Below are 15,146 nucleotides of genomic sequence, written 5' to 3' on the forward strand. Positions count from 1 at the left end.
ACTTTTTTTATTATTAATGATACGAGTCTAAGTTTGAGACTTTGTGGGGATATGCTATTTTCAGCGTCATTTAATAACTTTTAATGATGCTATGTTGTGTTTTTAATAAATGGGGAGTATAACTTATTCTTTTTTTTTTCTTTACATAACTTAAAGCTAATGTAAATTATTTTATTCATAATATATTAACATATGTTTTATGAACAAAATGATAAATTCATAATTATAAGCTAAGCTGTATATAATAATTTTCTTTGAATAAGAACTAAACCACTAAAAAAAAATCCAAGATTTGAAAGTATAAAGGAAAATATGGAAACTAGATGACAGATAATATTTAGATTTAAAATATATTTAAGTCAATTATTTTATATTACTCTTAAAAAGAAAATAATAATGCTTATTATTTTATATTACGTTTAATTTTAATATATTATAATTTTTAATTCCAAAAAGTATAAAAATATTTATTATTTTTTTCATTAGAGATAAAATTTTCATGCATATGATATATTTTAAAAAAATTAGTTTATAATATTAGAATATTATAGTATGATGATAAAGTTTAAGTAAAATATAATTAGTTTAAATAAAAAGTATAATATTAAAAGTAAATCATTGAATGAATGCAGCCAATGATTTTTACCAATAAAAGATGAAGTGTAAGCATATTTTTGTTTTATAGTGAAATCTCTTTAATAATATTTAATTTTCCTAAAAGAAGAGAAACATAAGATTCACTTCCTTCCTCTTTTCTCTACTCTTGTAATAGATAAATTTTGAAAGAATACACTACTTTCTTATTTCACGTTAGTAAATATAAATCCCTGTTAATCTCATGAAAATAATAGTTATAAAATAATAGTTATTTTCATGAACTACTATACGTTAATATACTTTTATTTTATGTATTTATGAGTTTCTTAAGAAGATACATGTAAAAGGAGACATGAATATGTAATTATTAAAGGTGTTATTAATAAGTATTCATTATAATAAAATTTCCTTTTCCCTTTCAAGGTTGTTGAAATGGAAAAAAGTGAGAAAATAAAGTGTTTGAATCCCAATTCTGTTGCCGCTCCTTGCAATACAAGTAGAAAACTAAGAACAGTAATAAAAATATTAAAGTTGACAAACAAAATTAGTGAAGATGGAAAAACTCATTCTTTCCAAAAATGGGGATAAAATAATTACGCATACAAGATACAACATTAAACCTCCTGGTAGTACAGATAAATTCGGATCGGTAATCCTAGGCTTCTAAAATATAGAAGAGGCACAAAATCACTACCAACTATTCAAACACTATCGAGGAAACGAAGACAATATGAACAAAAAGATTTAAGGAAAAAATACCCTATATCTCAAAATTCAGGGTTGATCTTACCCTAATCAATTAACATGTGCGTAGCAGAAGAGGACCAACTGATAAACTAAGCATATCACTGAGAGCTACCTGAATCTCAGTTGACCCATGTTCACAACTTATCAAGCTAGTGATAAGAGGGAAAAAATGATCCAGGTTCTTCTCCAAAGATGTATCTCCCAAATTACAAATACCTTGCAAAGAGGCCACAACAAGTGGTGCACGTGCAGACAATTCTCTCCTCTTCCCAGACCCTAGAGGAACTAACCAATGCACCTCCCTACCATTAGAAGATTCAGATACTGTTCCAGAACCTGCAACTTCAACATAAAACTTCAAGACTTCCTGACAAAGCTGAACAAAAAGTGTCTCTACTTCAACCTCCTCATAATTAGGAGGCGTGTCCTCAACAAGGTTCTGTAAAAATGTGAGGCATATTTGGTAGGACTCATTCTCCAGGCGTAACAGTGGAGGGTCTTGCATTTGAGTCATAGAGCCATACTCTTGTAACTTTGAACGTAAAATAAGATTGCTGTTAATCTTGTGAGCATGTAATGCCACGTCATGCAAAGCCTCAAACAAGACTAGTATAGCTTTTGCTGAAAGCTGAGATCGGTACATGTTATAGATCTCCATCACCGCCTGCCAATTTCAGTGAGTTAACACCATTCTTCAAAAACTAGATACTGATGATTTTAACAGAAAGGAGGTATTAAATGGAAAATATTTCTTCATCTCTAGAGCACACTTTAAAATTATGTTTCAGTAAAATGGTAACCTACGACGGTAATGTTAAAGACCACAAGTTTCAAAGGAATTTTCATGGATGTACTAAGAAAAGCATCTTTAAGTGAAACATTTGTCATGGCCTCTTCGTCATATTTCTCGCTACTGGGCAATTTTTAGGACATTCTTTCCATAGGGCATTTTAACAACGGAGAAATAAAATAAATCTACCTGGATCAATAAAAGCTGAACAGCAGCTCGGCACTTTGCATCAGATATATGTGCATAAAGATGTTGAGTCCTCACGCTTTGTAAACTATCATGTGAGCCAGACTCCGCAGGATCCATGTCATCTTCAGCCATTGAAGCATGTTCATGATTTCCTGTAATAATGTCTCCACTGTCAAGGAATTGAAAGTTAGGGAGTGTTGCATTTGCTGCTTCTTTTAGTGAAAAAACCACTTCTAACCACTTCTCATCAGAAAACAGCTCCCCGGCATTACTCATCAAACGAACAAAAGCAGCAATACCAATGCCAGCCAGGCTTTGATGAGGGCGCTTTATAAAGCTTACCAGGAGCATCAAAACCTTTCTTAAAAGTGGATTGACAGTGTTATAGAAGTTGACAAAAAGATCTACTACCAATTGCAAGGCTAGTGTGCATGTCTCGTAAAGCCATGCATCTTGATCAAGCTGACCGTCAGACTCAGATTCATTGACCTCAGAGCTATTCCCAGAAGGATCAATAGCATGACGAACATAATCAAATATTGGAAATAGGACTGATTCAAATACTCTTTCCCATAAAGGTAGTGAAAAGAGGTGGCCATGGTTGCGTAAGGTTTCAAACAGGACTTTCAAGGCGCTTTGCCTTATTTCAGATCTTGGGTCAAAGCTAAGTTCGGACAAACCTGCAAAAAATAGGTGTTGAATATAAGTACATACATAACCCACTAAGCTTCCGACAACTTAAAACAAAAGTTGGTTATAGATAGCAATAAGTAGCAACTAATCATTTGAGTAAGTAACGAAATATAAACCATCTAGATTTGCTCTAATTAGTGCCTGGACATATACTTAATACAATGTCCTTACCAGCCAATAAAGGAAACCAGAAATAGAGATGATCATCTTTTTCTGTCACCTCCCCATTTTCTTGTTTCCCCTCTTTTCCTGTGCGAGGTGAAGGAGTAGATACTTTTCCATAAGTTTCCTTGTCACTATTTCTTGACGAAGATCCAAGGTCTCCTGCTGCTAGTTTTGTGGCACAGAATCGAAGGAAAGCAATGGCATTTAGGCTAATCTCTTTGTTGAATCTGCTATTGGTGAATGCAATTAGACAATTAACACAGTCTGTAAAGGTTGTGGTTTCAGTCTCAGTGATGTACGGAAAGTAATCTCGAATAATTTTCTCCATAATTTCAAAAGACAAGAGCACAATATTTTTGTGGTCATCATATGCTGCTGTTGTGAATACCTGGAATCAAGTCCACAAGCAATTAGTGGAAATAATAATAAAAAAACTTACAGCAGACAAACATTTTACATGAAAATTGAAGCCCTCTAAGGAACAGAAATTAGCCTACCATGAACATGCTCTTCCATCCTGATTTTACATTGTTGACACGAGATAAAACCATTTGGGAGACACATCTAATGATAAGTTCTCTAATTTCAACAGCGCTACTCTTCCTCATAACAATGACGAAAGGCTTCATAAATTCATTCTGAAAATTATAGTTAGCCAATTCCTCTCGCTCCAGAAATTTCATTGACAACTGACGCAAGGAATCCATTGCAAAAATTGCAATTGAAAGGTTCCCAGAACAGCCAATGGTTACAAAGAAATCTGAGAGAACATGCCATATGCTTGACCACACAAGCCTGATGCGGTTCATATTATAATGTCTGTTACAGAATAATCACCTCAAAGTCAAACAATAAAATAAGAAAGCAGTGCATAGACATTATTCATTCATGAACAATAAAATGATAAACCGAATTCTGTCTGATTACTATTCTTTTCTAGATCAATTGCATCTTTCCAATGTCATCTTTAAGGGCATTTGCAACTTCACCTCACCAATAAAATTAGACACTTTCTGAATGATCCCACAATCAAATATTCCACATTTTTTTACAAGAACAAGAATTAGACAGGAAACTAGTTCAAAGTTCAAATGATAACGTTACCCAACCTACAATTTTGCAAAAGATTTGGGGCAACGTGTCAAATGAGAAAAATACAACCAGGGCAACAATGTTCTCTGATTATAACCAACAAGGACATTAAACAATCAAGAAGATTAAGGTTCCAAAGATACCATTTAATTTACTATTTATTTATACCAACCCCCAACCTGTAACAAGAGCCTGAAGAGAAATATTTTTCAGAAGGAACCTAGGAAGCAGCAAGTATTAGTAGAAAGATAATACATACGCAATCTCAACTATCTTTGTAAGGCTGAACACCCGTGGATCAGATGGAGATCTAAGCTCCTCCATAGAGACTTTGCACAAAGCCTTGACAAAATCTATTATGGCCTCACTGTTCAGCTTCTGACTCCGAGTGTATATGCGACTCATTTCTGAGCTTCCAACTTGTTCCAACATATTCAAATTGGAGACTAGACTGTTCACCTGTTCCGACGTCACAGCTCCAGAAGTATTACTGCCGATTCCAGTGCTATCATATGACCCCCGCATCACTGTGGCAGCTGCATATTGCATCCTTCCAGGGCCCTTCTTCTTTAAAACAGGAAGAATAGTTGATTTTGATTGCTTTGTTTTCTCAGAATCATTTTGAGGGAATGCAAAGAATGTGGCATCCGGTGGGGCACCCTCTCCAAGAAGATGTAAATGTTCAAATCGGGAAACACAGGTCAAGATATGCTCCCAAGCTTCTTGTAAGTAATTCCCATCCTCATCAGCAATAGTAACAATCACCTATGAACAATTAATATGCAAAATATGAAGTCAAATCCATAACAGTGTAACAATGCTTTTAGACATTATATAATTCACCATAAGTATACATTGAAATTAAGTATAAGCATCTTCAGAGATTGCTTTACTGCTTCAGGAAGGAAAACTTCCAAAAAACATTCCATTAATTCCACAATTACTAAAATTGCAGCAGAAACTTTTGTCATTCAGTAACAAAAAGGACAGCCATTTTTAATTAATATGCATGGAGTGGAAAAAAACTTGCAGAGAATTAAGCTTTAGATAGTTCTGAACCATCAAGAAGGATCCATTTTGGAAGTAAAACTTGTTCAAACTATGTGAAAGTGGTGCATACAACTTGATGCTGAAATCACTTTATGCAAAATGTACAATAAGAAACCTAACAAGCACTTCAAAACCGGTTGTAGAACAGAGTGCATTAGAGAAAAGCTTTTACGCAAGAATTGAAAAATCCTCTTACAGAATCAAAGGGCCAGACGAATATATATAATGACTTCATATCAAATCAGGGGAAATTATGATTGATTTGTGTTAGGATGGAGTTGTGAAAGCCATGAAAAGCAAAATTTTAAGGAATACAGCTAGACTATGTATGACAGTTGCCTTACCCACGTTTAGATAATTAAGAGGGAAGAAGGTAGTTGCAATGGTGTCAAATTCAAATATAAGTTTCCAAAATAACCAAGTTTCTAAGATAAAATAATAAATGACATTTTAAATAAAAGCAAAACTAAAACCAATAATAGCCCCTCAATTTGGAATGCAGGGAATTATAAGCCAGCTGAAAGAATTATTTACCAACCTTGATCGCATCTATATTTTTCTGCTTAATATCTGCAGGAGAATGAAGGGAGGTAAATTTCGCTAATGAAGTCACGAAAGCATCTCTGTGAGTCTTCATGGACATTACAGAAGTAACATGAATAGCATATCGGAATCCCTCAAGACACAGTGCTATTGTAAATTCATCATCACTTTGATCAAGAGGAACACTGAAGGCAGCTAGCATTGGTGCCCAGCAGACCTCAATCATGAATCTGAGGATTACAACATCAGTTGCTGCATAATAGACTGACCTACAATTTTCAAGCAAATAAATATCAATAACATGTCCCCCTAAAAATATTTCAAAACAAACAGTAATAAAAAGGAAAAAAGAAGTATAGAAAGATGAATAAATCAACTTCGAAATGCCAAACAAGTGATCTAATTGGCAGAATATATCCAAAAGCATTAAAACACACTTGTGAACATTTCAGATTCACACACCACATTTGAAATTGACATGAATGTGAAGCAACAACATATATACTTGTAAAAGTGGTTTGATCTATAAAGGGAAGGTGATTGAAAAGCAGCAACAAAAAGGTTCTTCATAAAAAATGTAGATTAAGGTTCATTCATGACCTGAGAAAAAATTTGAGTAAGAATTATTTTTGTAACGTAATGGGAAAATACTGGGGAACATACTCTGTTTTGCGAGCTTTTTCTTTGAATTGTTCCTGCATATGTCGGATTAGATCATTACTGGTCTCCATATTACTGTCTTCCCCTCGCTTCCGGATCACAATATTCAATATACTATCCAAGCCTAAAAGTCTGTTCGAGTTCACAGCCTGTATTTGCTGGGTTTCCAGATCAACATCTTTCATTTTAATCTCATTTCTAGATATTCGTTCATACAAAGACCTCAAGTATTCTTCTGGTACATCTTTTCCATCATCTATGCCACGATTATTTTTTATGAAATCATCAGCGGACATCTGCATAACTCAATAAACAAAAAAGAAGCTCATTACATCTATCATAATCATATATAAATCAACTTCTAGAATTAATAAAACCGCACCTTGTTTTTCACCATAGGATTGTGAGCATCAGTGTTAAGCAGTATCACAGAATACGCAAGAACATACGCCGTATCAGCACTAGAAAAGACTTTTGGATTACATTTGCAATATCGTTCTGCAAACTTTTCCATAATTCGATCAATTTTCTGTGCCTCACCAGGCAGTCTAAAGCCTTGAAGAAAGGCCCTGATTGCTTCATCAAACTCCAACCCTTGAAAGTCAAAAGAATCCACATACGCATGCATTACTTTCAAGGATAATTCTTCCCTTTCTCCTAAATAATCCCCAATCAAAGTCTTGTTCAACCCAGAAGCATCTTTAAGAAAAGCTGCTATTTCCTCTGGTGAATTACCCACTTTGTTGGCATTGATGAGGAATTCAATTCCTTTCTTTGGCTTCCTGTTAAAAAGTGATATACCTTCCTGCCATAAACTTAGCATTAGCTTCATATATGTCAAATAGTTGAAGAAATACCAGAGATTTGTTTGCTATTCTAAAATTTCAGAACTTGCTCTTGGTCCACCTTAATTGTGGTCACCCCTACCTAACTCACCTTAGTTGAGGTCTATTTGGAGCCCTAATTACACTTCAAGGGTGGTGTCCCTCATCAATTACTGATATGGTAAATAAAATATATAAATGTAGCACAAAACTCATATTACAAACCAACTTTGTCGGATAGATTCAGTTCCAGAATCCTATTATTAATATAGTGGCAAAAAACACCCTAAATACATTTATGGGTCATTTGAATTTGCCACACTCTAGGATGGAAGTCCTGGATATGAGGGGCAATATTGGTAACCCCCTTAATTGCATTGACCACAATCCCACCTTAGTTGTGACTACTTTGGAGGTTGCCTCAATTACAAACTAAAAGGTAGTTGCTTAGTCCTACATCAACTAGCAATATAGTTAAGATAAAATATATAAGTAAATGGAATGCAAACCTTATTTTACAAACTGGTTTTGTAAAGTTTAGTTAAGTCAAAATCCAAAGTTTAAGACTTGTTCACCTGAAGTTTCAGTTTATAAGCCCGACGTTGCTCAATGGTTGAAACCTCAGATGTCTCATTGGAGATTTCAGACTGAGTGTCTGATCCATCGGCTGGCTCTTCACCATTCCCATTTGCAGTGGGAGGAACTCCAGCTTCATGGTCATTATCAACTGCTTCAACTTTTTTGCCTGAAAGAGGATCTGGAATGCGCAACTGTTTGTTCATCCAGTCTCCCATAGATTTTAAAACAGCAACTAAACACTTCATCGCTTCAAGTTTTAGTGTTTCCTCTTGAGGTGGCAAAACTGTGGTTGTTGCACCAGGAGGGACACCCTGGGCAGTTTTAAGGAGTCCATTTACCATCCTAGGGAGAACACAACAATTAGATATAAGTATAGAGTACATAGACAAAGCAATAATAAAAACAATCATGTCCACACCAGCACAAATGCCGCACAAATAAGTCCAAGAACATAAAATTATAATAAACTGGGGATCCGTATCATAAAGATAAAATAAAACACATTGTTCATAGTATACCAAATAAAAGAATATAATGCAGACCTCTCAAATATGTTTGTTGAATTGACATCACAGTCATAATTGATAAAAATGTCTACCAATATCTGTGAATCATCACAGAGCTTCTCCAGAAAACGAAGCACAATCATCTTTTGCTGGAAATTAGGTTGAGCAACATTTTCTAGAACCCTAAGAACAATCATGGGGAAAAATACTCCAATTTCTGCTTTCAGTCCAGCTCTAAATCTTGATACCAGACTAATGAAGATGGAGCAAGATAGCTGAAAAACGATCAAAAGAGTTGAGGCACTGTTCTTCAGCAATGATAAACATAAGTACTGCTTGATGGCACCCAAAAACCTGCTTCACCACAGTCAATGCAACCATCAGAAGAGTTTTATATCATCCCAGAAGGGTACATAATAAAATTGAAGGAAAAAGTGTCCACTTGTGCCTAAAAGACAAGACAATTTCACATTTCATTAACGAGAGCTTAAAATATGTTCAAATTGAAAAAAATATAAAAACAAAATTCAAAAGACAGTACAGGAATTAAAAATAGCAACACAGTAATAGTACATCTTGTGCAAAAAGATATGATTAAACAACATTAATCTCATAGAATCAATTAATGGACAAAAAAATTATGTAATTTGTTCAGTTACTCTAATTCCTTATGAATTAAATATTATGAGGACAGAAGAGAAATGTTTAGTATATATACCACACCTAAAAATAACTCATGCAGAGAGTGCAGGATTGAGTTTCCCCTTTAATGCACTCAATCCAACAATAACTGGTCAACTTTTACAGATTGCAGGAAAAAAGACTTTGTTACTGACTATCATACCCAAGCTAAAGTCTGTGAACAATGCAAATATTGTAGTACTGGAAACCAAAACTTAGCAATGATACTTGCACAAGATAAACACTAATACATAGAACCAAAACTCATTAGTTTGGATAATCTGGTAAATAGATCCTACACATCAACTACATGAGTGATTTTCTGACATATTTGATAGTTGTCATCAGTCACAAAGAACAAAACCACAGCAGTTCCATAGCTTGTTTCACATTGCACTTGTAAAAGTGCACACAAATATCAGCCTAAGTAGAAAGTACTCTACTTCCATTTATGTGGCACACATCGAAGGATATGGGGAGGCTTAATCATTTATGTGTGTTGGAGCTTCATAGTAAGACAGTATATCTCTACTTGCTACGAGCTAGAAGGTAAGATATTAGGTGCCAAACAAGGCACATTTTCAATTGTGGAATAGTTTGGAGTCCTAAAGGATCCATGAACTGAACGAGACTAGTATGAGAACTTGAAACTCAAAAATAGTAGCAATATTGTCACTCTTGCTCAGTTTGTTGAGCAATCTTATATTTTTGTTATTATCAACATTGAATCATGATCATGACCCCATTAGGGCACACATTATTGGCAAGGAAAGAATTATCTCTCTTTCTGAAGTCTTCTATATTATTCAGGGAAAGGAGATCATTAGATGATCATGATGAATGAGTCACCAATGAAGGGAGCCTTGCTCCCTGGAAAGGCTTTCAAACCTGAGACCTAAAAACCTTGAGAATAGAAGCTCAACTCAAAAGGCAAGGAGGATTGCTAGTTCTCTCAATTTAGAAATTTGGTCACCAAGGAGACTTGCTTCAAGTTGCATAGAAAGGTGAAGAGTCTTGTTTGTTTGGCAAACTCCAAGTTCAATCCTCAAGGAAAGCTCATCAAGCAATTCAAATTGTAATAGTATTGGCAAGGCTACTTCATCCTCATCAATTGAAGTAGGAATATATGCTTTATGTGCTAAGATTGAACGCCTAAAACCTCTTAAGGATTCCACCAGTAGGCCATCTTTTGGTACTTGCTCTCTAATCATGATTAATAAGAACTTCAATTCCTTTTTTAGTGTTTCTATAACTATATGAGAGAACTCTTGGCTTCTAGATTCTAGTCAACTAACCTTATGACACCTCATTCCCTTCTTTTGACATCATATGTTCCTCTTTGTAATCACATTATTGTTGCAAATGGAACTTGTCCCCAATAACTAGACATGGTAATATTTTTCTTTTGTCATCTCTTAGCCATAAATATATTCCTGTCTAATAACTTTGTTTCTGTTAAAAAACTTACTCATGACCTTAAATTGCTTTATAAATTTCTATCCCTCTCATTTTGCATTTATGAGCTGGTCACAAGATGAAGGGTTATATCGTCTTAAAAGCCAAGGAACCAAGGACAATATCAGTAAACAAATGGCTAACTTCTCTCTCCAATCCTACACCACTAGGACATTCATAATTTTACTTTCTCAAGTCTATGTTTCCTTTTTTTATTTTCGAAGAGTTTGTTGAGTCAGTCAAGTGTGACATATGTCAGTTTGCAAGGCACCATGGTGCCACATATTCTCTTAGAAATGCAAAAAGTATTCATTCTTTTCTGATGTATAGGGGTTTGCATTTAATTCTAGTATATTTGGTGGTAAATGGTTTGCCACTTTTCCTAATGATTGCATCCATGTCACAAATTTTCCTAGAGAAATGAAAATTTGAAAATTTTCCCTTATTGGTAAAATTGTTCAGCATGATACACACAATTTGAAAAGTTAATTAAGCATTTGTATTGGGAAAGAATGTATAAACCATGATGTGTTTAGATTCCTTTCAAAAAAGGATATTGTTCATGACCTCAACAAAATGACATTGTTGAAAGAAAAAATAGGTGTATTCTTCAAGTGACATGGCCCTACTCTTTCAAAATAATATCCTTGACACTGCTACATACCTCATCACCAATTACCCTCTTGGGTTCTAGACAAATGTAGTCTTGTTGAATCGATATCTTCTTTCTTTCCATATGTTCCTTTCTTGTCCAGCCTTCCTAGTTATGATTTTAGGTGTGTTGTGTTTATCCATGTTCACAATCAGTTCTGTGGGAAGTTAGATCCTAGAGGTGCTAACTGCATATTCATTGGTTATGCTTATGATAAAAAGGGTTTTTTTAATTGTCTATATAATATAGTTATTACACAAAACAATGCCACTAGGATTTCTCAATTGAAAGAACACTTATTCAATCATATTCAGATCAAGGACTTTGGCTGTCTGAAATACTCTTTTGGTATTGAAGTTATTTAGTCAAAATAAGGTGTTGTAGTTTCACAAATGAAATATGCTCTTGATACTATAGAGGAGATAGGATTGGAAAATGGCAAACCCATTGATAGTCCTATGAACACGAATCAAAAGTTAATGGTGCCGAGATGATATTTCTTATGCAATTGGAGTTGTTAGTCAATTCATTTAGAATCCTCACATTGACCACTAGAATGTTGTGATTCACATTCTCAAATATATCAAAACAGGCTCCAGATTGTTGTATGACGACAAGGGAAATACTCAAATCTTAGGGTATTGTGATACAGATTGGGTTGATTGTTGCATTGACAGGAGATTCACCACAAAAAATATTGTCTATTCATTGGAGGGAATATCAACTCTAGGAGTACTTGGAATCTAAAAATCATATTTAGCTTGCTCAGAGATCTTGATTATTAACTCAAGAAAATACTAGGGGTTTAAGTGACATGGATGGGGTTGAATTTGGTCTAAATTTAGATTCAACCCAATGAAACATAGTTGGTCTGGTTCGATTTTGCTGTTTTTTGTTTGAGGCCCAAACAGCCTAACTTTAATTGGATCGGTTCATATTGAGTTATCAGGTTAACTAATTAAAATAAGTCTCAATCAAATATGCTTTTAGTCTTTAGAATTTGGAGTAAGCTTTTTTTGTCCTCAAATTTGAAATTGATATTTTTAACCCGTGCAATTTAAAAACTAATCCCTCTACACCCAAAACTATTAAAGATTTTGCTCAAGTGACTAATGAATTAAAAGTCATTTCCATTAAAACCTACACTGATTTTGCATTCTTATCACCAAACACCCTACTACATTACTTAACAGTTGCTGCTGGAGAAAGACTAATTCTTCTGCCATTCATAACATTTTGTTGATATTAAACTATGCCCACTTACATTGCATATTCTTTCTAGGACAAGCATTCAAGAATTAGCTGAAGACATGGCCACAACTCTGTTTTGCCTATGTTCTTTCTAAGGGTTATGACGCACACAACATATTGATGGAATTAGGATAATTAGTTAATTGTTATGCATTTGATTTATAGTTGATTGATTGGATTCACAGGTTGACTAAGACCCACTTGCACTACTTGAAAGTATGAAGTGTATGCCGAATGGATTGAGATAAGATGACAACAACAAGAACCGTTACAATACTAGTATAAGCACCATATTGCTTTCAGATATTATTATTATAGTGGGCAATGAAAAAGGCTTCAAAAGAAGTTGAACACCTGGCACTGTGAATTCTATTTTCTCTCAACACAGATGTTCTATTCAAGCAGAAATCAACAAATTCTGTGTAATGTAAATCATGGGACCAAACAGGTTTTTCATAGTTCCAAATATGTTCCCTACGCCTGAAAACCTAATCTAGCAATATAACAAAATCACAATTTCATACTTATCTCTAGATATATCATAACCCCATAAACATCAGTCTTAACTTTCCCAGATAGTTCACCACAATTTCATTTTCACAGTAACAATCCAAATGACATAAGGTCTGTTTGGATACAAAGCTATGAATGTTTTAGAGAGTTTCTTCACTGGAAAAAGCTCCATATTTCTAGTAGAGAAGCTCTCAAGAAAAATTCTAAACTTGTTACCGAATTGGCTAAAAATGTAGTGAAGAGAGCAAAATTTGATCTATCGACCTCAACAGAACTATGACAAAATATAGTCACATTACCACTTTACAGTATCATCAACACACAATTACACCTCGTAGTTGACTATCACAGTACATCACCATATTTAAATCAAAGCCCGTCTACTACACCCTGACTGAGAAAACATGCTAGCATTTCAATGTTTAAGCTAAATCCCAAAAAGGCAATGCAATTATGACAACCCCACTAATTTACCTTTCACTAGTCCTGAAGACAGCTCCAGCATTCTCCAACAAGATCTTCAACAACTCCAAGGCCACAATCTTCCCCTTCATCAACTGAGGGTCCACAGACGCCTCCTTCGTCGGAGTCTTCATGGACAACTTACAAAGCGCCCTGAACACCAAAAATGCATCTCTCCTGAGCTTATTCCCAATCTGAATCTCCAGATCATCGTCCCTCTCCACCACCTCCCCATCCACCAGCTCCTCTTTCCTCCCTTCCAATGCCGTCTTATACATACTGATCTCCCAATACTTGGCATCCAACATGTCTTTGTCAGTGGAATCCAACAAATCCGCTGGATTCGCAGCCTCCACCGTTGCCGCCACTGTTGTCTCAAAGGCACCGTCATGTGCGCCCAAAGATGACGGCGCCACCGGATTCAGAACTCCATCGATGTCTTGCACAATCTTGGTGATAAAACCCTGTACAGACTGGGTCATAGAGTTGTCCGCGTCAGATTTCTCTACAGGATCCATCAATTCAGCCACAACAATAGGCTGAACAGGAACCGTGGACGAATCCGCCTCCATCCTCCTAAACACAATCACTAACATCTGAATCAACGACGCTTTCGCCGTCGTCTGATTCACCAAATTCTTACTATCTAGGTATATGTCATAACAAGTTCTCACAATCAAGAGCAAGCAATCACCGTGAATTCGTAGCGAAATCGAGGTCACCGCTGACAAGAGCGTCTTCAGGACGAGCAATTCGACGGCGTCGTCGCCGAATTCGTGGCACTTGCACACTGCCTCGATCAAGCTCGCAAGCAGCTTGGCCTCGGGCGCGCCGCCGCTGGAGTCGGCCTCGCCACGAAGGAATCCGTGCGCGATGAGTCGCTGTACGGCGTCGACAGCGGGATCGGCGATCTTCAGGACGCCGGAGCCCGCGGCGGCGATGAGCGGGCGTAGGATCGACTCCGACTCCGCGAGCGAGTACTCCACTGGACCGCCATCGTGGATCGGTCCGGGGATCGATGCCTCCGGCTCGGCGGCATCGTCGGAGGCCGGCGACTGAGGCTTCGGCGGTGAGGTTAGGATTTCGATAACGGATTTGCACTCGTGCGCGAGCTTCGCGTGTTTTCTCCACGACGCGTTCTTGATGATTTTCTCGAGCGCGGGAACGAGCACCTGCTTCAGACGGGAATCGGCTTCCGAAGAAGCCATTCCCGATTTAAGAACGAGTCACGGCTCAGTTACGCAACTAGAGGATCCTCTTGCTACCGGCTGTTGGAGCTGGCAGAGAAATGGCGGCGTATTGACTCAGTGAGTTACGAGAAGAAGGAGTTACGCTTTGGGGATCCAAAGCAGGTTATGGCAGTAATGGCAGATAGTGAAACAGTTTAGGATTGAAGATTACGGTTCCGGTGCATGTGAATTTATTTAACTACCCTCCGTGATAAGAGAGGTTTGAGGGTAGCTATGTCTTTTCGATCTTACTATTTCTATCCTGTTTTTTCTTTCCAACGATAAGAGTATACCCCAATTTCTACTCAGATTGGAATACAAAGAAGTGAAGCAACATTTAGTTACTACTCGATAACAATGTTACTAATTTGAATGGTTTTCTGATTAGTGGACACTTATAATGCCAAAACCCAGCGTATTTTGGTTTCCACAAACACCATTTTTGATTCAGTACTATCTGGTGTTTAC

At 36.3% G+C, this 15,146-nt stretch overlaps 1 protein-coding gene across 1 annotated transcript; it reads right to left on the reverse strand.

Annotated features, from left to right (window-relative positions):
* Window positions 1-1,141: 1,141 nt before the first annotated feature.
* On the reverse strand, window positions 1,142-14,837 carry LOC114185078 (brefeldin A-inhibited guanine nucleotide-exchange protein 2-like). The gene is made up of 11 exons (XM_028072578.2): window positions 13,462-14,837; window positions 8,472-8,789; window positions 7,926-8,271; window positions 6,909-7,331; window positions 6,530-6,822; window positions 5,862-6,135; window positions 4,533-5,038; window positions 3,679-4,000; window positions 3,188-3,569; window positions 2,324-3,003; window positions 1,142-2,008 (listed from the first exon to the last, which is right to left on the reverse strand). Exons 1-11 carry the CDS (start codon window positions 14,655-14,657, stop codon window positions 1,397-1,399), a joined length of 5,352 nt encoding a protein of 1,783 aa, XP_027928379.1. The 5' UTR covers window positions 14,658-14,837; the 3' UTR covers window positions 1,142-1,396.
* Window positions 14,838-15,146: the final 309 nt, after the last annotated feature.

This window comes from Vigna unguiculata, chromosome 5, assembly GCF_037176805.1.
Source record: "Vigna unguiculata cultivar grain cowpea cultivar isolate G323 ecotype 2 chromosome 5, ASM3717680v1, whole genome shotgun sequence".
Lineage (NCBI taxonomy): Eukaryota > Viridiplantae > Streptophyta > Magnoliopsida > Fabales > Fabaceae > Vigna > Vigna unguiculata.